Source organism: Nicotiana sylvestris, chromosome 10, assembly GCF_000393655.2.
Source record: "Nicotiana sylvestris chromosome 10, ASM39365v2, whole genome shotgun sequence".
Taxonomy (NCBI): domain Eukaryota; kingdom Viridiplantae; phylum Streptophyta; class Magnoliopsida; order Solanales; family Solanaceae; genus Nicotiana; species Nicotiana sylvestris.
The window spans coordinates 54,421,390-54,446,111 of NC_091066.1; the positions used below are offsets into that span (position 1 = coordinate 54,421,390).

Here is a 24,722-nt window from a genome sequence, read left to right on the forward strand (position 1 = left end):
ACAAAAAATAGAGTTATTTTAGAAGCATGTTGAAGTATCAAGTGATATTTTGGATGAACTAGTGACTGTAACACATTTCAGAGACATTGCAACTTCCTCAAGTTAGAATTTTGAGGGTCCTCCTCAAATTTCTACCCCTGTTTGGTACATGATTCTTCTACTGTTTACGGGCAATGAACCTTGTTGAACTATCATTTGAATTTTGATAATCTATCCCAAATTTTTTCCCTAGTTTCTTAACCGTTTTTTGACCGTCTAACATATGTTGGTGTTGGCTGGACTTGCTCTAGAATTTTGAGGGTCCTCCTGAAAATTGAGCCCAGTTTCTCATCTTGGGGAAAATGGAAATTTTTTTATGATATGATCGAACCCATAAGGCTGCCTATGTATCCCCTCTTAAAGAGGAATCAGGTCAAGCGTAGTTCAATTACATCAGATGAGGAAATGTAAATAGTCTAAGCACAGTATCTTTTGACTACGTCTGAATTGATTGGTTTTGGCAAGATTTCTCCATCCATCTCTGCAAGTGTGAGTCCTCCTCCTATCAGCAACCTCTGAACCATGTAAGGACCTTGCCAGTTGGGAGAGAATTTTCCTTTGGCTTATCTTGATGTGGGAAGATCTTCATCAGCACCAGTTGTCCTAACGCAAAGGCACAAATTGCCTTGGTTTGACCCTTTTGTTGAATGCTCTGGACATTCTATTATGATAAAGCTGACCATGACATACTGCGTTCATCCTCTTTCCATTGATAATGGGCCACTTGTTCATAGTGGCTTCTTTTCCATTCGGCATCGCTGAGTTCGGCTTCCTGTATGATTCCTAAAGAAGGAATCTCTACCTTGGCTAGGATGACAGCTTCGGTACCATAAACCAACATATAAGGAGTTGCCCCGGTTGATGTGCGAACTGTAGTGCAGTATCCCAACAAAGCAAAAGGTAGCTTCTCGTGCCATTGTTTGTGGTTTTCTACCATCTTCCATAGTATCTTCTTGATGTTTTTGTTGGAGGCTTCTACGGCTCCATTCATCTGAGGTCTATAGGCTGTGGAATTCTTGTGTTTGATTTTTAAAGTTTCACACATGGCTTTCATCAAATCACTGTTGAGGTTGGTAGTATTATCACTAATACTCGCGAACTCCGAACTGGCAAATGATATGATCTTTGACAAAGTCTGCGATGACTTTCTTGGTGACAGCTTTGTAAGATGCAACCTCTACCCATTTTGTAAAGTGATCAATGGCTACCAGAATAAACCTGTGCCCATTTGAAGTAGTGGGCTCTACCGGGCAAATGACATCCGTTCCCCAGGCAACAAATAGCCAAAGTGAGCTTGTTGCATTGAGCTCATTTGGCGGCACTTTTATCATATCGGCATGCATTTGACATTGGTAGCATTTGCGGACATACTGGACGCAGTCTGTCTCTATATTCATCCAAAAGTAATCCGCTCTAAGTATCTTCTTAGCTTAGACAAAGCCATTCATATGCGGGCCGCAGGTTCCAGCGTGTACGTCTTCAAGTAGTTTAGAACCTATTTTTGCGTCGACTCATCTTAGAAAAGCCAAATCAGGAGTTCTTCTGTACAAGTTTCCCCCTGTGGAAAAAGTAATTGGACAATCTCCGAAGTGTGCGTTTCTGAGTGTGGTTTGCATGCTCTGGATATTCTCCTTTTTCCAAATACTCTTTGATGTCATGGAACCAAGGTTTTCCCTCTATTTCTTATTTAACGTGGGCACAATAAGCCGGTTGTTTATGAATCCTCACCGGGATGGGATCAATGAAATTCTTGTCCAGATGTTGTCTCATAGATAATAAGGTGGCCAATGCATGACAAACTCATTCTTAATTCTGGGTACGTGCCGAATTTCTATCTTCATGAACCTCTTTCTCAATTCCTGTACATAGTGAAAATATGGCAATATCTTGGAATTCTTGGTGGCCCACTCTCCTTGTACCTGGTGCACAAGCAAATCCGAATCCCCCATTACCAGCAGCTCCTGAATATTCATGTTGACTTCCATGTTGAGTCCTAGTATGAAGGCTTCATATTCTGCCATGTTGTTAGTGCAGGGAAATTTGAATTTAGCTGATACCGAATAATGTTGACCAGTTTCTGATACCAAAACTGCTCCAATTCCCACTCATTTGAAATTTCCAGCTCCATCAAAGAACATCTTCTACCGTCGTATGCTTTTGTAATGTTCTCTCCTACGAATGACACCTCTTCATCAGGAAAATACGTATTCAAGGGCTCATATTCTCCTCCCACTGGATTTTCATCAAGGTGATCTGCCAATGCTTGTCCTTTGGCCACCTTTTAAGTTACGTAGATGATATAAAACTCACTCGGCAGTATCTGCCACTTTGCCAACTTTATAGTTGACATGGGCTTCTGAAATATATACTTCAAAGGGTCCATCCTGGATATGAGGTATGTAGTATAGGCACAGAAGTAATGCCTCAAATTCTAGGTCGTCCAGGTCAAAGCACAACAAGTGCGCTCTAGTCGAGAGTATCGTGCTTCGTAAGGTGTGAACACATCCGAAGGCTCCATCTAATACCTATAGATAGAGTAGCAAAGGCCTCCCCGGCTCTGGCAGGACAAGAACCGGTGTTGTGGACAGGCACTACTTGATCTTGTCAAAAGCTTTCTAGCAATCCTCGGTCCAGCTTGTCTCGACATCTTTCCTCAACATCTTGAAGATGGGTTCACATATGACTGTGGAATGTGCTATGAAATGACTGATATAGTTGAGAAGCTCATCACGTCGTTTTTGCTCCTAAGTGGAGTAACTGCTGAATAGCCTTGACTTTAGATGGATCTAACTCGATCCCTCGACAACTGACAATGAATCCCAATAACTTTCCTTCGGGAACCCCAAATGCACATCTTGCGCGGTTCGGCTTCAGATTGTACCTCCTTAACCTGTCAAAGAACATTCTCAAATCTGGTATGTGATCTACAACCCTCTTGTATTTGATAATGACATCGTCTACATACACCTCTATCTTCTTGTGTATCACATCATGGAATATGGTTGTCAAGGCTCTCATGTAGGAAGCCCCGGCATTCTTGAGACCAAATGGCATTATCTTGAAGCAGTATACCCCCCAGAGTGCAATAATAGCTATTTTCTCCGCTGATGATAACCCGCGAAGCAATGTACAAAAGATTGGAGTTCATGCTTGGCGTAGTTATCGATCAGGATGTGTATATTTGGCAGTGGAAAGTTGTCTATGGGACTTGCTCTGTTTAAATCCCGATAGTCAACACATACTCTGACTTTCCCGTCTTTCTTCGAAACTATCACAATGTTAGCTAGCCAAGTTGGGTACTCGACCACCCTGAGAACTTTGGCTTTGCTCTGCTTGGTAATTTCCCCCTTGATTTTCAAGCTCATATCTGGTTTGATCTTTGGTAGTTTCTGCTTTACTGGCGAACACATGGGATTAGTAGGCAACTTGTGAGACACTATGGACGTGCTCAAACCGGTCATGTCATCATATGACCATGCAAAAATGTCCTCATATTCTTTTAGAAAATGGATGTACTCTTCCTTTTCTGCTGGTGACAAGTTAATGTTGATGTGAGTGTTCTTGATGGTCTCGGCGTCCCCCAAGTTTACTGCTTCAGTTTCGTCCATATTGAACTTAGGCTTATTCTCAAAGTTTTAAACTTCCCTGATAACTTCCTTGAGTATCTCATCTTTTCTATCTGAATCATTATTCTCACATTGCGTTACCTCATTACATGCCACATTCATCGGTTCATCAGGAAAAGTAATAATAATGCTGTAGAAAGAAAAAGTGTAGAAAATAGTAAGTAATAATAAAGAGAAAATGCATTTGATTAAAATTAAACATCATCCAGACCAGCGCAACTCGATGAATCGAGCATTTATTTTGAAATAAGTAAGTCTTTAAAACAAAATTACTAAAATCTTAAATGACTAGAATGGCTATAGAAATAAAATTTTGAAAGCTACCTAGGGACTCGGCGGGCCTTGGATGGTCTGGCGATCCAGTTCCTAAGAACAACTCCCTCCTTCACAGTCTGAATAGTGAGGCCTTCTTCCTCCTCCTCCTTAATTATGGCACTGCAGTCCATGTCTTAACCTTCCAAGAACAATTTCCTCAGCCCTGCTAATGCCTCTTCTTCTACAGTTCCCCATATTGTGTCACCTTGGTGAAAAGCTTGATGTAGATGTGGCACTAGTTTCTCGAGAGGGTAATATGGTCTGCACCATAGAGGCAACCAATCATTGTATTCTTGCCTTGTGTACTGATATTCAAGCCCAAAGGTAGTACCATGACCCTTCAGCCGTATTGGTTTAGTGATACCCTGGAGATTCTTTCCCAGCCTTTTTTAGGGCTCATACCTAGACCATGCCAATATGCTTTCTATTTTACTGCTCCACCATTTATCTTTCTCGACAACATTGACACGTTCAATGTGATGATAGGTTTCCCCTCCTAACCTTCTTCTATGTCCAATGACCGGGATGGTTTGACTGGTGTAAATGGGGTCCTCCCATCTCCGTGAATGATCACCTCTTGACAATTCAATTAAAATTTCACAGCTTTATGTAGTGTGGATTTCATAGCCCTAGCAGCATGGATCCATAGTCGGCCTAACAAAAGATTGTATGAGGCCGGTATGTCGAGCACCTGAAACTCAACGTCGAACCAAGTTGGCCCCATCTGCAAGCACAGTTTAATTTCCCCAGTATCGAAAGCTTTCAAGCTCATGCTTCCTACCTGTATTTCATGAAAACCTTTGTCCAACCTTCTTAGAGTGTCTAACAGACAAATATTGAGGCTTGAACCTCCGTCAACTAAAACACAGGCAATGAATTTTTCTTCGAATTGCATTATAATATGCAATGCTCGGTTGTGATTCAACCCTTTAGGTGGTATCTCATCTTCGTGGAAGACGATCTTATGACATTCCAGTACTTGCCGCACCATATTGGCTATCTCACAGCCGGTGATGTTATTGGGTACATAAGCTTCACTCAGCACATTCATTAAAGCCTTCTTATGCACCTATAAATTTTGCAACATTGACATGATAGATATCTGAGCTAGTGTTTTGTTCAGATAGTCAATAATGGAATACTTCTTTGCTTGTACTTTCCTCCACAGGTCATCTAGCTCTGTTTCAATGACAGGCTACCTGGTAGTGGCATCCTTACTTGGTCCTTCCAAATGTTCAGGTGTATAGACGCTTCCAGTCCTAGTCATTCCTTGCGAAACATTGGATTCCTCCATTTTTGCCTTTTCCTTTCGCCGAGCTTCGGAAACGTAGTATCAGGGTATAGCTTTTGAGTCGAAAGGAGGTGTGCTTGATACTTTCATTGTGAAAGGTGTGACCTACTTCAAATGGAGCGAGGGTGGCCGCAAGTGGAGCTACCTCTACCTCAAATGGGACCGTTGTGGCTACCTCGACCTCGATTTGTGACAGTGTCTGTACCACAATAGGAGTAAGTGTTACTGCAACTTTAAAGTCACCGCCTTCTTGAATAAGCCCAATTAACCCCTCAGGGTCCCATTCTTCGTTCGTCTCTATCATATGTACCTCACTACCTCTATGATCAGGGAGGGGGTTGTTGTGGACATTGTGTGCAGCTTCCTTTGCCTGTATGACTTTGTTGTCAATTAGCGTCTGGATCTTATCTTTCAATGTTCGAAAATCATTAGTGCTGTGCCCCTTCATATCGGAATGGTACGCACAAGTTTTGTTTGGATTGACCCATTGGGATGGATTCTCTAATGCCACAGCAAGAATGGGGGTGACATAACCAGCGACTTTCAACCTTTCATACAATTGGTCGATAGGTTCTGCAATGGCGGTGTATTGTCTGGGTAGGTTGCGGTCGAAGTTTGGTTGTGGTCTTGGAAAGTTTTGGCGAGTTGGAGGTGATTGGAAATGGGATGGTTAGGAGTTATAGGTGTGATGGATAGTTGCTGGTTGGGAATATCTGGGAGATGAAGGCTTATATGTAGGTGGTGATTCTTGGTATATGAGAGGAGGTTCTTGATATGTAGGTGGATGTGTTTGATAGGTAAGTGGAGATTTTGGGCCTGGGGCAACCATTACTGACCCAGCGTTTCTCTTCTTTGAAATGCCGCCTGATTGTAATGCCTTGTTTGTGGCCTGTAATGCCTCAAAATTCATTACCATCCCACATTTGATGCCTTCCTAAATTCCTTCCACAAGCTTAATGATATCAGAGAACTTATGGTTTTCAATAACCATCAATCTTTCATAATATTGCGGATCTTGTGCTCTGACGAAGAATTTGTCCATCTGTTCCTCATCCAAAGATGACCTGACCTTGGCTGCTTCTGACCTCCAACGAGTAGCATACTCATGGAAAGTCTCAATAGGTTTCTTCTTAAGATTCTAGATGTAGAAAATATCAGGTGCAGTCACTGTATTGAACCTGAACCGATCCATGAAATCCAATGCCATACTCACCTAATTGGACCATTTCTTGGGGTTTTGGCTGATGTACCAGGATAGAGCAGCTCTAGTAAGAATCCTCATAAAGATTTTTATTCAGATCTTTTCATCCTTCTTGACCCTAACAAGCTTGTCGCAATAGGTCCTCAGATGGACACTAGGATCACCTGTGCCGTCAAACATCTCGAGTGGGAGGTTTGTATCCCTCCTACAGTTCTATATCTTGTTGTATGCATAGGTCTTCATAGTTCAAACATTCTATTCCCTTGTCACCTTCAACACCCTAGACTCGACTTGGCAACTTCTTGAGTTCTTTAGCCATGTTTTGAATGAGCAGGTCCTTCTCAGAGGATCCTGGGGTATAGGAGATTAGTTGGATAGAGTGAGGCACAATTTCCATATATATGGGGTTATTTTGGTGAGTTCCCGATGCGTGGGTGTTGTGGTGATCATTAGTAGAGTTTTGCGGATCAAAAATGGGTTGTGATGTGTTTTGGGGAGTGTGATAAGTTGCGGTTGGTGGGCAATGAATTAGTTGATGGTGGTGTTATGGCGGAGTAGGTATTGGTAGGGGATTGAGATTTTGGGGTGGGGTTGCATATTGATGCTGTGCAGGAGGGTTTTGTGGATGTTGGTTTGGTGTGTTTCGGGGAGGTGCTGGGTTCTTTGTGTTTTGTTGGTTGATGTCGGGGACATTCAGGGTGAGGGATAGGTTTGCCAAGTTGCGGACCTGCTCAAGCTCTCCATGTAGCTCCAGTATCTTTTGGTCAAACCTTAAGACTAAATTATTTGGTGCCGGAGTACTCCGTCGATCTGAAGTTTCTGCATTTTCACATTCTCCTTTCGAATACCACTTAAGTCGTCCATTTTAGCTTTCCCTTTGCTCTTTGTATTATTTGGTGGAGGAGGAGGTGGAGGGCCTATAGATCTGGTGTGATATGCTGATAATGCCAGTATGTGCGAACCAACCTTAGGGGATGGGAATAAATAATAAAGAAAAACAAAAAGATAGACAAGTCGGTGAGGATTCTGAAATGTTTGCAATATTTAAACACATACTGTGGGAATGTAAATTCATGTCATAATTTGGGAGCCTCATTGTGCCCGAGGTAGACCTAGCGACAAATAAATTTGGAGAACTTTAGATGCCAGTAAATGCTTCATTTTATAATGTGAAAACAGATGAATCCCAAAATGACACTAAGACAATAGAAAAGTAAGTCACTATTGGCACTTGGCCTTATTACATTTAGGAAAGAAAATTAACCTAGCCTACTTGGTCCCAGAAGGACCTTCCCCAAATTCAATATTTTTGACTCCATCGTACAGGTTCCCCTGTTCGCGCAGTCCCAGCAGCAGGTAGGCTTTGGCCAGATGTCCTCCTTCATTTCCTTCAGCGTTCTAGCAATCCTCAACCCTCTTTATGACTTTTCCCTCTAGCTCCACGAATCCTCACTCCAGATATTCCAACTTTTTGTTGGAAGTGACAACCATTTCTTTCCATTCGTCGATCAACCTCATATTCTCTTGTGTATTTCCCGGTGCTCATTTTCAAAGTCGTGGACCCTCTTGCGCAGCCTGTTGTATTTGACTTGAGCCTCAGCTTCTTCGTCTATGATCCTATTCTCTCGACTAGTTCCTGGCATCACCATCCCCTTCAGATTATCCTCTAACCATGCTGGGTAGAGAGGTTCACACCCCGCATGATACCTGTCTGGCTCAACGGTGTTCTTTTTCACAATGATCTTGTAGTGCTACGTGTTCTGAGCTTGGCACTTGTAAGGGACATCATCATCCTGAAAGTATGCTCTGAAATGGCTCATTTTGGCGATCCTAGGTACAACCTATTTCCTGCTTGCTTGCCTCATGACTAGGATAGGTACATAAGGGTATATCCCTCTCAACACAATCAGTAGCAAGTGTGGAGCGTCCCTAGAACTGATGATGAATTCAACTGCTGGGAACCATTCAAACATCTATTGCACCTGTTCATCAGTCATATTGTCGAAGAACTATACCCCCTCTTTGGCGCTTTCCGGCTGAGCAAACCTGTCTTGAATGTAAGTCATTCGCTTGGTGTGATGGAAGCCAATATGGCCGTTCCAAGCCCTTCTCGGAAATTCTTGGTGATAGTGACCTTTTGAAGATGTTCTAATAACCACAACTGCAGTAACATGTTACAACCCTCGAAATTCTTGACCCCTCTTTGACAGCTCTCCAGAGCCCTGCAGATATCGACAATGATCATGGAGACTATAGTGTATGTTTGCACATTGATCCCCTCTATCAAAGTCTTGGTGACCATGGCCAACCTAGTATGGAGTCTTTCGCTTTTCATTGGGAACACTATCAGGCCCAAGAAACACACAATGAACATGAACATTCTGCGATGGATGTGGCCTAGAGAAGTGATAGAAAGCTCGTCATGGAAGTTACGGTAGGACTTGCTATGGCCATGTCTCTCATACAAGTATTCGAAGGGTATGTAGTACTTCTCCAGGAATCCCAGGTCAACATTTTTCTTCAACCCCATCATCTTTAGGAACCCCTTACCAATATGGTTCTCCGGTACCAACAACACAGGGCTATCCCAAGTCAATCCCGCAAGTCCCCTAATTTCTTCTAGGAATGAAGTCATCTCTATGTTGCCGAAATGGAACACAACGCTTTCACTGTCCCAGAATAAAGTGGCAGCCTCGATCAACCTGTTGTTTAGCTGAATGTCTAGTAGAGAAGGCAAGTTTCCCAAGTACTTTCTTACATGTTTCTTGTCACTTGAGTAAAGGTCCTCCCAACAATCTAGCAGAAATGGTGGAATGTTGTTAACCATAACGAATCTGGGGACCTCGTGGCTCATTTTCTACAAAACGGAAAAGTTAGGCCCTTTCCCCCCCACCAGACTCGACTATTTATACATTCATGATTAGCATATTAGTATTTAGTTCTCCAAATTAATGCACAAAACGTGGTTGTGTCCATTAGGATTATGGAAACCCCAATGGACTTTTGGATAAAGCTCGTCTTAAAGGATTATTATGTGGAAAACATATTAATCCGACTAGGTTTTACCATGATGCATGCATAATTTCAATCAGAGTAAGGTTACTATGGGGGTCTAAACTTGTACCCTCAAGCGGACAACTTGAGGGGGAAAGGCACGGAACCGTCGACTGCACCACTGATCGACTAGTTTACCGAAAATAAGCCTTTCCGAATATAAGGGTAATATATAGGAAGAGCGCAACCACTCATGAAGCATTGTTATAGGATTTAATAAGCACGAGTAGAATAAGACGTGGAGCATGATTTATGCAGCAAGAAATAGCATGTAGTCAAGTATTTGCACGTAAGAATAATAAATGTAGTATTTAAATATTTGAAGGACAGTTACAGAAAATGAAAACAAGGAGACAAGTCAGTTTCAGGAATAAAAGAATCATAAATGTTTTTTTAAAAAATCGATAGTTAAATACAAATAAGGGGAAAGGGTACGTGGGATGGAGCATGATTGGACGAATTCACAAAAGATAAGTTCGTCATGGTAAGATCCTAAAGGCATCCCCAGCAGAGTTGTCATGCTGGTGCGCCCCCTTTTTTCCTCCGCGGAGAAAGTCCGGGTTTCGACGTTCATGGGGGTAATAACTCATTTTCTTTTGGAATTTGGGTATTTGAAGAGTATCCACCTAACGGATTATGGTGCGTTAGGACACCTATAACAATTAACTTTTAGACTAGTGTTCATACCCAATTTTTCCCTATATATTTTTATATGCAAAATACCTTCAAGATAGCATATACATGCATATATAAGCATGTCCAAGGGTTTTATTATTTTTCCATAATTTTAAAAAAATTTAATTGAATTATTTCCCCCTTTATCTATAAAATCCTAATAATTGTTTCAAAAATTATTATTTTTTATAATTCATCTATTGGGTTTTTATATTTATGACAAAATATGGCTAAGGTAATTTTTACAATTCTATATAGGATTTTTAAAGCTAAATTGCACATAATTGCAATATTAGCCCATTTAAGGTTTAATTAGGTTTTATATTTACAAAATTGGATCCTCTATTTTTAAATTGTTAATTATGTCTTATAAATCATTTTAGTACTTTAATTTATTTTTTTAGAAACTATTTACTATGTTTTATAAATTAAAAAGGGAAAAAGTATCTATTTAAAATGTAGCCAAATTGGCTTTCAAATCTAGCCCAAATTTGACCCCAATTCCCCGTCCCAATTCCAATTTTAACCGACCCACACCCTTTTAAATCCTACCCAAACTCAGATCCCCACCTACCCCATTCAATCTAGACCGTTGATCATTCTGATCAACGGTCCCCATTCCACCTGCCATAATTAAACCCAAACGAACCCTTATCCTAATTCATTTCGCACCAACCCGCCGCCCTTGAATCCCATTTCCTCTCCAATTCTCTCTGCAAGCTCACATAAACCCTAGCCGCCGCCACCCAAATCAACCCTAATCCCATTTGATCCTCACTCAGTCCATGGACTCCCATGGCTGTTTGAGATGTATACCGGTATCCTATGTCTATTGGTTGCCTGTTTTCGTTATATCATGGAAAGATCTCGAAGAGATCTAGTCCAGACCTTGCTCAACTTCTATCTATGGTCTTTTCTGGCTATCCATGGTCGTTCGAGTCAGATCCATGACTTTTCCAGCTAGATCGGTAACTTATCGATGTTTTCTCACTTTTTCTAGGTTCTCTGAAACCCTAGCTTTAAAAAACTTTCCGATTTTCTTTTAGATTTGTGCATATTATGAACCTCTTGGTGTTTTCTCAAAGGTTTTCCTATTTTTGAAAGTGACTCTTCGTCTTCAACGATTAGGGTTTTCTTAATCTATTTTTAAAGGACTTCTCCTCTGATTTTCAGTGTTGTCTTATGATTCCATTATGTTTAAATGGGTTGTTTATGTTTTCTTCTGCGTGGTTTATTGTGTTGATAGGTATTTTTGGGGTTCTAAAATTGTCTTCGTTTATTTTGTATATGTGCCTGTTTCAATTGAGTTCTTTATGATTAGATATTTTCCTTCGTTTGTCTTGATTGGTTCTGAGTTCTTACCATTCTAACCCAACTTTGTTAAAACTCTAATTTCTTGAAATTTTACTCACTTGTTACTTCGATCTTTTGAAGACTCCCTTTACTTATTTCCGTGTGTTGGTCTAGTCTTCTTTACCTGTTGCTATGTGTTAGACTGGTTTCTTTAGTTTTTGGTTCTATGTGACTACTTGACTTGTTGATTACCATGCTTTGAGTAGTCCCTAGCCTACTCATGTCACCTGGGTATATTTGTGTTCATCTAGTTTGCTCCTTTTGTCAATTTGTTTGACTCTGTAAGTCTGATACACATGTCATTCTTTTCTATTTATATGCCGAAGTACAGAATCAGGACTCCCTCTTGATTGATCTTGATTTCCTTAAATTATAACTTGATTGTAAAGTTTTCTTATAAATGCCTAATTTTACTCGTTTGTTTATGTTGATTGATTCCATTCCTTTATTTGCTGTGATATTTCACCCCTACTGAATCCTTTCCCCAAATTAAGTAAATTATGTACTTAGACTCAATTATATACTCTATACTTTTACCACCCCTTATATGGTAAAAATCAATCTTTCTCAAACTGATTCTCATTCCTGAATTATCCTTGTAGTATCCGTTTGAGCTGTAACTCCTTGATTAAGGGAATGCACTTATATTAATTTATTCTAATGATGATTATTTCCATATTTGTAATAAACCTTTACTTGTTACCTTATTTTCTAGTTCTTTTCAAAGATATAAATACCCTACCCTCTCTTCTTTATACACACGGTCAATTTACTTATGAACACACACTTACACACTCAAATTCTCTCTCTTTCTCTACTACTACTTGTGCTACTTCTTTGTCTAGCCGGCTGAAAGCTAAGGCTAGACTGAAGAGCTCTAATTGTTTTACCTTTTTCTGCACTTTGCTTCTTCAAATGGTATGTTCTTAGTTAAATTCTGAAACTCAACTCTATGTGTTCCTTAGTTTGTCAATCCTTGTTTCTTTCAGCACTAACTTAATGGCTTATGTAGTTAAATTTTACTTCTTTCTTACTGCTTTACTCAGCATGCTTAAAATTCTGCCTTCCTTTGTTCAAATATAATCAGCATGTTTACTTGTTCCTGTTTATGTCCTTCAACTAGCATGTCTTCTAATGTACTTGACTCATGACTAATTATGTGTTTCTAATTTGGGTCCTCTATGTCCCCAACCCCTACTTCCCTGTTTGTAACTGCTGAAGCAGTACTGCTCTCTGAACTTATTCTATATGTGTTTTTTGTTCCTCTTATCCCCTGTCCATTTCAAAACTGTTTTCCCTAAGAAACTCTTCTGTTGCTGTTGCAAAATTTATTTCAAACCAAATCATTTTCAAAATTGTTTTCCAACTCAACTCTCTTAAATCTATGACAAGCACTCTCACATGCACTCTTAGATCATTAGGTTTTGCCCCTCTTATGTGAGCCTTGCTTTGGGACCCTTGAGCTCCCTCTGAACCTTGACACATAAGAGCTGGACCATCCACACTGCATTTAATCTTGGTTATGCAATCTGGGTGCGAGCACTGCCCGGGATCCCTTGAGGTCCTTAGGGAACTTTGACACACCCAGATATGAGAAAGGATATGGAACAATATTAGCAAGTAAGGTGGTTTATTACATAACTTAGAGAGGAAGTCAGATCAGGCTTCTTATAGTTGTAACTTCTTATTTTTCATTTCTCATGTAATTCTATAACATGGTCTGTAATAATTTGTAAACAAGTATTGGGGTGGCTAGTGAAAAAAAGGATGGGGAAATATGTATGCTATAATTTGTTAAGGGTAGAAAACTTGTCATTAGGTTTATATTCCTATTTGTGCCATACAAACCATATTTAGGATTCATGCATGCAATAGAAAATCCTGCCCTTAGGCCTCACATTCATTGTTTCAGCATGTCCACCTTTACAACATCATGTTTTAAAATCTGCTAATAATTAGCTCTTTACTACATTCCTGCCATATGCACTTTGAAATCCTGCTCTAGGAATTCTACATTCTTGCCATATGCACTTAGAAATCCTACTCTTAGGAATTCTGCATTTTAGATACCATGTTTAAGGATCTTATTTGCACTTACACTTAGTGTAAATTGCTGATTATAAAAGAGGTAAAAACAGCTTCAGGCTTGATTATCCCATTTGAAATAATTGGTAATAATCTCTGCATTCCACTAGAACAACATGCTCTTAGGGTAAAAAAATAATCTCCAAACTATGTTAACAATTCTGAATAACTGATGCATCTTGTTTTACACCTGGGCAAGCATTAGGTAATAACTTAAATAAAACTTGAATTGCCTTTGTTTAATTATCAACTGTTAAAATCAGTAGGCAAACCTGATTCAGACTTCTTTTTCTAAGTCATATAATAGATCTAGTTCTGATGTTACCACTTAAACACCCTGCTTTAGGATTTTATATTCAGACCTTAACTATGTATAAGTCATGTTGTCTGTGTGGATTATTCGTGGAGGTATAACCGAGCTTTCTGCTTGTTTTCTGTGTTCCCCCCCCCCCCCTAAATGCAGTCCTACTTGTTTTGTATATCGTCTTACTATTTTTCCTTTAAGCTTGAGGGTCTTCCTAGAACCTCCTTATAGGATATGAGTCCTAAATACCTCCGGGACTGATAGGAAGGGACGGGTAGCAGCATGCAATAAGAGTCGAGACCAATACGCATTTTAATTACCCTCACAGGGCGGGAAAGGATAAGATATGGATATGATGACCGGTGCTCTAATACCATGTGTATCCCCTCTTTTGAGGAGTGTCATACCGGGTATTGCATTGATGTGATCCATATTACAAACAAACCTATGAAACTCCTTTACATCCGTAAGCTTGCTTAGATTGTAATTCTTTTCAAAATTCCCCTTTTTCACTAATTGTTTTCAAACACTTGTGAATTTGAATCCCCGATTATTTGAGCCCCACTTGCTAATTACACAAATTCACAAAATTGTCTAGCCGGGAACCACATAAGTGGATCCTGGGGGGTGCCTAACACCTTCCCTTTAGGATAATTTTAAGTCCTTACCCTATCTCTGGTTATCAAACGTAGTTGTAGATAAATCCTGTAGGTTCCCTAACGCACCTTTAAAATCGTTAGGTGGCGACTCTTTAAAAATGCAATAACCAATTCCCAAGAGGAAATGAGTCATTACACCCCATGAATATCGAAACCCGGACTCTTCACCGCAAAGAGAAAAAGGGGGGCGCGACAGCATGGAGACTCTGCTAGGGATTTTTTAGCTTTTACCATTTTCAGATTGTTCTTGGGAATTTATACCTCCCTATGTGTAATTATTTGTTTAATTTCTTTAAGCATTTATTTTATTCTTTAACTGCAAAACTGGCATATCTTTCTTGTTTCCTTCCTTTGTAACTGCTTTAAATTTGTGAAACTGCTGTATTTATCACTTTCTGAACGTGCAAATACATGTCAACATGCTTTTAATTATTGCATAACCATGTTTAATATCATACTCCACTCGTGCCGAACAAGTACTATAGTAACGCTTGATGAGTAGTTGCGCTTCCTATATCATTACCCCCCAAAATTCGGAAAGGCATATTTGCAGTAAAACTAGTTGATCAGTGGTGCAGTCCATAGTTTCGTGCCTTTCCTCTTGAGTTGTCCGCTCATGTGTACCAGTTTAAAACCCCATAAAAACCTTACGCTGTTTAAATTGTGCATGCATCATGGTAAAACCTAGCAGGGTCAGTTATGTTGTCCACATAATGATCCTTTAAGATAGCCTTGTCCAAAAGTCCACTGGGTTTCCCTAAACCCAAATGGACATCATCACGTTCTGTGCATTTATTTGGAGAACTAAATGCTTCATGCTAATTGTTGATATTAAATAGTCGAGTCTGGTGGGGGCAAGGGCCTAACTTACGAAGTCCCTAGATTCAGCATGGTCACCAACGTCCACCCAAGATTGCTAAGCTGGTGGAGAGATTTACACTCTAGTGACCAAACCCTTGTAAGAAAATATCTACGCAATCTATCGTCCCTCCTGGAGGTCCAACCTAACAACATGATCATAGAGACTGCTATATTATTTTGGGATTATGAAACGGCCGTGTTCCGCTTTGGGGATGTCGAAATGACACCTTTGCTAGAGGAGATAGGAGGACTGGCAAGTCTAGTGTGGGAAACTCCGGGTTTGTTAATGCCTGAGAACCGCAAAGGCAGAAGTTTCCTTAAAATGATGGGTTTGAAGAAGAATGCAGAGTTGACATGCCTGAAAGAATCATACATTCCTTTTGACTACATGTATGAAAGGTACGGTCACAACAAATTATATAGTACCTACCCTGATGAGTTTTCCGTCACTTCCTTGGGACACATCCATCGTAGAGTTTTCTTCTTCATATTTTGCTTCCTGGGTCTGATCGTGTTTCCGATGAAGGAAGGGAGAATACATACTAGGTTGGCTATGGTAACAAAACCCTAATGGAAGGGATTGGTGGGTAGACATTCAGCATTGTGCCCATGATCATTGCAGATATATACATAGCCTTAGAGAAGTGTCAACGAGGAGCAAAACACTTCGAAGGCTAAAATCTACTACTTCAACTCTGGCTCATGGAACATCCCCAAAAGGGCGAATACCGATAAGAAATTCAGCGGAGGGACTGGGATGACCACATCGCTTTCCACCATCCAAAGCGAATGAATTATATTCCCGACATGTTTGCTCAGCCAGAGAATTCCAAAGAATGGGTTGAGCTCTTTGATAATTTGACTGAAGAACAGGTTCAATGGATGTTCGAGTGGTTTCCGACCGAGGAGTTCATCGCCCGATCCAGAGATGCACCTTTCCTGATACTAATTGGTCTAAGGGAAACCTACCCTTACGTCCCTCTCCGAGTTATGAGGCAAACTGGTAGGAAGCAAGTTATACCTAGGGTCGACAAGATGAGCCAATGCAGAAACGACTTCCAAAATGATGATAGTCCTTACAAGTGCCAAGCCCAACATATGTGGCACTACAAGATCATAATGGGGAAAGACACCATCCAGCCACACAAATATCATGCTAGTTGTGATCCTTTCTATTCAGGTTGGTTGGAAGACAATCATGATGGCCTAGGCCAGCCAAGGTTCCTTCGAGGTCACAAAATTATAGATGAAAAGGCCGAGGCGCATGTCAAGTACAACCAGCAGCGCAAGAAGATCCGTGAGTGCGAGAGCATATACCGCGAGATACAAGACTCCAACCAAAAGCTGATTGAGGAATGGAAGGATATGGCTATCAGTGCCAACAAAAGGCTAGGATACTTGGAGTGAGGCATAGTAGAATTGGAGAGAAAATTTCTCAAGAGGGTCGAAGATTGTCAAAATACTGAAGGGACCAAAGGCGGACATCTGGCCAAAGCATACTTATTGTTGAGGCTTCGGGAGTTGGGGAAGCTTTTCTACGGAGCCAAGGATGCCAAATCTAGGGAAGGTCCTTCTAGAACCAAGTAGATAGGAGTTTATCTTTCTCGTTTTATGAATGTAATAAGGTCAATGGCCATTAGTGACTTTTATTTTTTGCTTATATAGTGTCATTTTGGGATTCATCTATTTTTATCAATAAAATGATGCATTTAACATTCTAAGTTCTCCAAATCAATTTGTCGCTAGGCCTACCTCGGGCACAAAAGAGGTTCCCAAAGTAGGACACGCTTTACATTCCCGCACTATGTGTATAAATACTGCAATACTTTTTATAATCCTCACTGACTTGATTACCTTTTGTTTTTATTTTGTTTTCTTTTATTATTCCCCTCTCCAAATGTTAGTTCGTGCACTCAAGCATCACCATATTATTTCACAAGATCCAAGGGCCATCCACAGACTCCTCCTCTTACTCCCATTAAAGGCAAGAACAAAGGCAAGATGGAAGATTTGAACAACGTCAGGAAGGAGAACCCAACTGAATGGGTTTAGGCCACTGATAGCCAGGGTATTCAGGTTCCTAACGAGAATGTGTCACAACTTGAACAAAAGCTGTTGAAATTTTAGGAAGAGCTCGATCAGGTTTTAAATCTGGCAAGCGTGTCATTTTCCCTCAGCACCCCGGATGTCAACTTCTCCAACACTCAAAACCCCACACTTCCTCAAAATATCCCAGAACAACAAAATCATCCCGCTCCTCACCATCACATTTCTCTACCAAAGAACTAATGTAACACCTGCCATACCCCAAACAACACTCCTCTACTCATCCCAGAACCTCATAACTCCACAAACGACCATTTCCACACCCATACACCAGGCCACCATAACATTTTTATCTATGTAGAGACCATTCCACACTCCACCCAACCTATCTCAGGCACACCTGAGACTGATGAAAAGGATTTGCTTATCAAGAACTTGGCCGAGGAGCCTAAGAAATTGACTAGCCAGATTCATGGCATTGAAGGTAGCAAAAAAACGAGGGGCTGGACTATGAGGATCTTTGCATACATCCTGATGTTGAACTGCCTGAGGGGTACAAACCTTCTAAGTCCGAAATATTTGATGGTACAGCTGATCCGAGGGCCCATTTGAGGACATATTGTGATAAGCTGGTTGGAGTAGGGAAGGATGAAAGAATCCGTATGAAGCTGTTCATGCAGAGTTTGAAAGGATATGCATTATATTGGTACATCATCCAAGATCACAAGAAGTGGTCAAGCTGGGTAGGCATGGATTCTGACTTTATGGATAGATTCAAGTTTAATATAGAGAACGCACCAGGCGTGTTCTATATACAAAATTTGAATGAGAAGCCCACAGAGACGTTTCACAAGTACACTACTCGCTGGAGGTCCGAAGTTGCTAAGGTCAGACCTACCTTGGAAGAGGAGCAAATGAACAAGTTCTTTGTTCGGGCTCAGGACCCGCAGTACTATGAACGACCGGTGATGATTGAGAACCACAAGTTTTCTGACATTATCAAACTGGGTGAAAGAATTGAAGAAGGTATTAAAATTGGTATGGTTACAAACTTCGAGGCCTTGCAAGTTACAAATAAGGCTTTACAAGAAAAGGGACATGTGGGCCGTGATGATTGCACAAAGGACCAAATCACCTCTCAAATACCAAACTTACCCAACACCTCCATCATATACCAGCCAACCCCAAACTACTAAGCACATTCACCCTCATACCAAGCTCCGCCACCAACTTATCAACCATCTCCACCTCTTACATATCAACCTACCTCACCTAGATACTCCCAACCTGCTCATGTATACCAAACTTATAATGCTCAACCATCCCACTATGAATTACCCCCTGCACGCCAAAACTTCCCTAGACCTTGACCTAATTTTGATCACAGAACTCCAAAACAATATACAGCCATCGCTGAACCCACTGACCAGCTATATAAGAGATTCAAAGCTGCTGGTTATGTCACCCCTATCCCTGCTGCAACCCCTAAGAATCCTTCTCAGTCGTTTAACCCTCACAAGTCCTGTGCATACCACTCCGACATGAAAGGGCACACCATCGATGAATGTCGTTCCTTAAAAGACAAGTTCCAATCTTTGATTGACAACAAGATCATTGTGGCAAAAGAACCTTCTCCAAATGTCCGCAATAACCCTTTGCCAGACCATAAAGGTGGAGGTATTCACATGATTAAAATAGAAGATAACTGGGATCCCGAGGGATCAATCGGGTTAATCGCATAAGGTGATGGCCCAAAGAAACCAACAATCACTCTCAATCCAATCATAGTCTAGATCCAACCATCTGAGGATGCTGAGGTGAATATGTTTGTACCTCTTGAGTTTGATGCAACGCCGTCCGCAAAGACACCAGCACCAATTGAGGTTAAATTCGTGTCTCCAACAAATGCACCCGCACTATTTGAGGTTGCAGTTTTGCCACCCAGTGGCAATGTCAACCATGACACCATTCTATACAAATGTCGTACCCTGGGACTATAAGCTGAGGCGAGAAGGAAAGGCAAGGTCAGGATTAAGGAAACTATCACAACACAAGGTATGACAAGAACTAGTACAGTTTATACCCCTGAACATCTAGCTGAGTCAAGCAAGTAGGCCTCCAATCGTCCCCCCCTCATTGAGATAGGTCCGTACGACCTTTGGAGAAAAATACAAGCCAAGGAATATTCGGTCATCGACTAGTTAAACAAGATGCCAGCACAAATATCCATTCTCTCTTTGCTGCAAAATTCTGAGATGCATAAGAATGCTTTGTTAAAGGTGTTGAATGAAGCGTACGTACCAAGTAATATCACTAGTGGGGAAGTGGCTACTATGGTAGGACAAGTTATGGAAAGCCATAAGATCACCTTTCATGAGGACGAGCTGCCACATGAAGGGCTGGGGCACAACAAGGCACTACACATTACCGTGCAATGTGAAGATTATTTTGTCACCAGGATCTTGATCGATGGAGGTTCTAGTCTTAACATTTGTCTGCTGATAACACTCAAGAAGTTAGGTAAAAGGTTGCGTGAGATAAAAGATGGTGCAATCAACATGAAAGCCTTCAATGGTTCTCCGAGGTCCATTATTGGTGAGACTTTTCTATGCTTACAGATGGGACCACCATTGTTCGAGGTCAATTTCCAGGTAATAGATGTGTCAGCATCTTACAACTTGCTGCTGGGACGGCCATGCATTCATGTTGTTGGGGTCGTAGCTTTAACGCTGCATTAGGCAGTAAAATTCGAAAAGAATCACCAGGAAGTGATCATTCACGGTGAGAGTAGCAACCCTATATACAATCGCCCGACTATTCTAGTAATTGAGGAAAGAAGGAAGATGGGTGGAGAAACTTACCGCCACATCGAACGGGTCAATGCTATCGACAAAGACAAATGGTGGGATAACATAATCGAGAGTATACTGAATTTGAGTGATACGAACCAGGCAAAGGGTTCGACAAAAACCTCCAATAAAGTTCTAAGCCCGTAAAAGTCAATAAACATGGCACTACCTTCGGTCTGGGATATGATTACACCTGGGAAGAATTCAATAAATGGTCGCTACCATGGCTCGATCCTTACTACCCACTAGAGCAACCAATACCGCATATGGAGCAAACTTTCCAACAAGCTGACATTATTTATGGGTCAGACAAAGAAGAAGCACTTGCAGCTGTGAAGAACTTATTTCTGTAGGACAATGATATGGACTGGTTGGTTATTCTCGAGGAGGAGGGGGAGGAAGTCCCTTCCATATAGGCTGTGAGCAGAGGTGCACATCTCAATAATTGGACCATCAGGACAACCAATGCCCGATGAGCTTTGGGGTAGCAAGGCTAAAATAAGCATTACTCACTATTTTATTTACTAAATAATTATCTTTTCGCATTTTTAATTACCGCAATAAGATCTTTAATGTTCAAAACAGTTATTCCATTTATCAAAAGCATTTTCAATTTTTCTTATTAATTAATATTTATTTCTATCGTTTTCTCTCCTTACTTTACCAATACATCATTACTATTACTTATCTTGACGAACCAACGAATGTGATATGCAATTAGACAACACAACAAACGGATATTGATTCAGGGGAAGATGACATACCTGACGAGATTGTCAAAGAAGTTGAGATCTTTGAGAACAGACCTATGTCCAACCTGGACAAGACCGAAGTTGTCAACCTGGGAGATGCAGAAAACATCAAGGAAACACGAATCAACATTCACCTATCGCAATCGAAGAAGAAAGAATACACAGAATTTCTAAAAGAGTATGAAGACATATTTGCATGGTCGTATGATGACATGACTGGTCTGAGTACGTCTATTGTGGCTCACAAACTACCAAGTGATCCAATGTTCCCACCAGTAAAGCGAAAGCTCAGAAAGTTCAAGCCTGATATGAGTTTGAAAATCAAGGAAGAAGTCAACAAGCAGATCAAAGGTAAGGTTCTCAAGGTAGTAGAATATCCGACATGGTTGGCCAACATTGTGCCAGTACCAAAGAAGGATGGGAAGTTCAGATTCTGTGTCAACTATCGAGATATTAATCTGGCCAGTCCGAAAGACGACTGCCCTTTACCAAATATACACATCCCGATTGACAAATTGTGCCAAACATGAGTTACTGTCATTTGTAGATTGCTTCGCTGGTTATCATCAGATCTGCATGGATGAGGAAGATGCTGAGAAAATGGCTTTCATTACACCGTAGGGAGTGTACTATTACAAGATGATGCCATTCAGCCTGAAGAATGCATGGGCCACCAACATGAGGGCCATGACTGCCATTTTCCATGATATGATACACAAGGAGATAGAGGTATATGTGGATGATGTTATTATCAAATCCAAGAAGGCCACTGAACACATTGAGATCTGAGGAAATTCTTCAATAGACTACGAAGGTACAACCTGAAACTAAACCCTACCAAGTGCGCATTTGGGGTTCCTACTGGAAAATTGCTTGGGTTTATTATAAGCTGATGAGGAATAGAACTGGATCCATCAAAAGTCAAAGCCATTAAATAACTACTACCGCCAAAGAACAAGAAGGATGTGATGAGTTTCTTGGAGAGACTTAACTACGTCAGCCGATTCATAGCATAGTCTACAGTTATCTGTGAGCCAATCTTTAAGATGTTGAAGAAGGACGTTGCTACCAGATGGACCGATGACAGCCAAAAGGCCTTCGACAGAATCAAGAAATATCTGTCAACACCACCAGTCTTAGTCCTTCCTGAGCCAAGTAGACCCTTATTACTCTACCTTACAGTGTAAAATGGAGCTTTCGGCTGTGTTCTGGGGTAGCACGATGAAACAGGGAGAAAGGAGCAAGCCATTTATTATCTCAGTAAGAAGTTCACCCCGTATGAGGCCCGGTATTCTCTACTAGAATGCATCTGTTGTGCTTTGACATGGGTAGCTCAGAAGTTGAGACATTACTTCTGTGCCTATACTACATATCTCATATCGAGGATGGATCCTTTGAAGTACATCTTTTAGAAGTCCTTGCCCACTAGCAAGCTAGCCAAGTGGAAAATCATATTGAGTGAGTTCGACATTGTTTACGTAACTTATAAAACGATCATGGGAAAGGCGCTAGCAGACCACCTTGCTGAAAACCCCATGGATGGAGAATACGAACCCTTGAAAATATATTTTCTTAATGAAGAGGTATCATTTATAGGAGAAGACATTGCAGAATTCTATGGCGGTTGGAGACTGTTCTTCGATGGAGTAGCAAACTTTAAATGAGTTGGCATAGGAATAGTCCTAGTATCAGAAACCGGTCAGCATTATCCGGTATCTGCCAAACTTAGGTTCCCTTGCACCAACAATATGGCCGAATATGCCGCTTGCATCTTAGGGCTCAAAATGTCCATTGACATGAACGTTCAAGAGGTGCTAGTGAATGGAGATTCAAACTTGCTTATAAATCATGTACAAAAAGAATGGGCAACCAAGAACTCCAAGATGCTCCCACATATGCATCACATACATGAATTAAGAAAGAGGTGCACGAAGACGGAATTCCAGCATGTCCCAGGAATCCAAAATGAGTTCGCCGATGCATTTGCTACCCTTTCATCGATGATACAACATCCAAAAAAAATTCATTGATCCCATTCCAGTGAAAATCCATGATTAGCCAGTTTACTGTGCCCCATGTTGAAAAGGAAGCAGATGAAAAGCCTTGGTTTCATGATATCATGGAATATTCGGTAAGAGGAGAGTACCAGAACTTGCAAATCCTGTTTAGAAATGCACACTTTGGAGATTGTCCAAAAACTTCTTTCAAGGCGGAGGAATCCTGTATAGGAGGACTCCTGATTTGGGACTGATAAGATGCGTTGATGCAACGGAAGCATCCAAGCTACTAGAGGAAATTCATACTAGGACCTGCTGTCCACATATGAAAGGTTTTGTCTTAGCGAAGAAGATACTTCGGGCTGGTTACTTTTGGATGACTATGGAGACAGACTGCATCCAGTATGTACGAAAAAGCCACCGCTGTCAGATACATGCAGACATGATAAAGGTACCTCCGAGCGAGCTCTACACAACAATCTTACCGTGGCCATTCGCCGCCTGGGGAATGGATGTTATTGGACCAATCGAGCATGCTTCTTCCAACGGACACAAGTTTATCCTAGTAGCTATAGACTATTTCACCAAATGGGTTGAAGCAGCATCTTACAGAGCAATGACTAAGAAAGTTGTGGCAGACTTTGTTCACGACCATATTGTTTGTCGATTCGGGAATCCAGAGTTAATCATTATTGATAATGGCTTCAACCTCAACAACGACTTGATGAAAGCTATGTGTGAAACTTTCAAGATCAGACACAAGAATTCCACAGCATACAGGCCTCAGATGAATGGAGCTATGGAGGCTGACAACAAGAATATCAAGAAGATATCGAGGAAAATGATAGAAAGGCATAAATAGTGGAACAAGAAGTTATCATTTGCTCTACTGGGGTAACGTACCACAGCCCTCACATCAATCATTGCAACCCCCTATATGCTGGTTTACGGTACAGAGGTTTTCATTCCCGCTAAGGTAGAAATTCCTTCCCTAAGGATCACACAAGAAGCTGAGCTCGATAATGCAGAGTGGGTGAAAAGTCGTTACAAGCAGCTAGCCCTTATAGACGGAAAGAGAATGAATGCAGATTGTCGAGGTCAACTCTGTCAGAACAGAATGTCAAGAGCCTTCAACAAAATAGTAAAGCCAAGAGAGTTCATACCGGGACAGTTGGTACTAAAGAAAATTATTTCACATCAAGATGAAGCCAAAGGGAAGTTCTATCCCAACTGGCATGGTCCATACATGGTTCATAGGGTTTTGACAGGAGGAGCCCTCATACTTGCAAAAATGGACGGAGAAGTTTGGCCGAAGCCGATTAATTCAGATGCAGTCAAGCGTTACTATGTGTATTCTTTATGCTTTCCATATATGATGTAAATTGAACTACACCTCACCCGATTCCCGTTTAAGAGGGGATGTGTAGGCAGCCCTATGGGTTCGGTCACAATTCAATAAAAATTTCATTTCCCCCTGCAATTGGAAACTTGGACAGAATTTTGAGGAGGACCCTCAAAATTCCGAAGTAATTTTAGCCGATCGCCGCACAAGCAACAGTCAGAAGCGTCAACTCATCAAACTGGGGTATAATTTTAAGGATGACCCTCAAAACTC

At 41.0% G+C, this 24,722-nt stretch overlaps 1 protein-coding gene across 1 annotated transcript; it reads left to right on the forward strand.

Annotated features, from left to right (window-relative positions):
- The first annotated feature begins 24,044 nt into the window (after window positions 1-24,044).
- Window positions 24,045-24,488, forward strand: LOC138879346 (uncharacterized). Its single transcript, XM_070158957.1, has one exon. The coding sequence runs from the start codon at window positions 24,045-24,047 to the stop codon at window positions 24,486-24,488; it is 444 nt and encodes a 147-aa protein (XP_070015058.1).
- The last annotated feature ends 234 nt before the right edge of the window (window positions 24,489-24,722 follow it).

Coding starts and splice junctions, on each gene's coding strand:
- LOC138879346 (XM_070158957.1), top strand. CDS start 24,045: ATGCTGGTTTACGGTACAGAGGTTTTCATTCCCGCTAAGGTAGAAATT.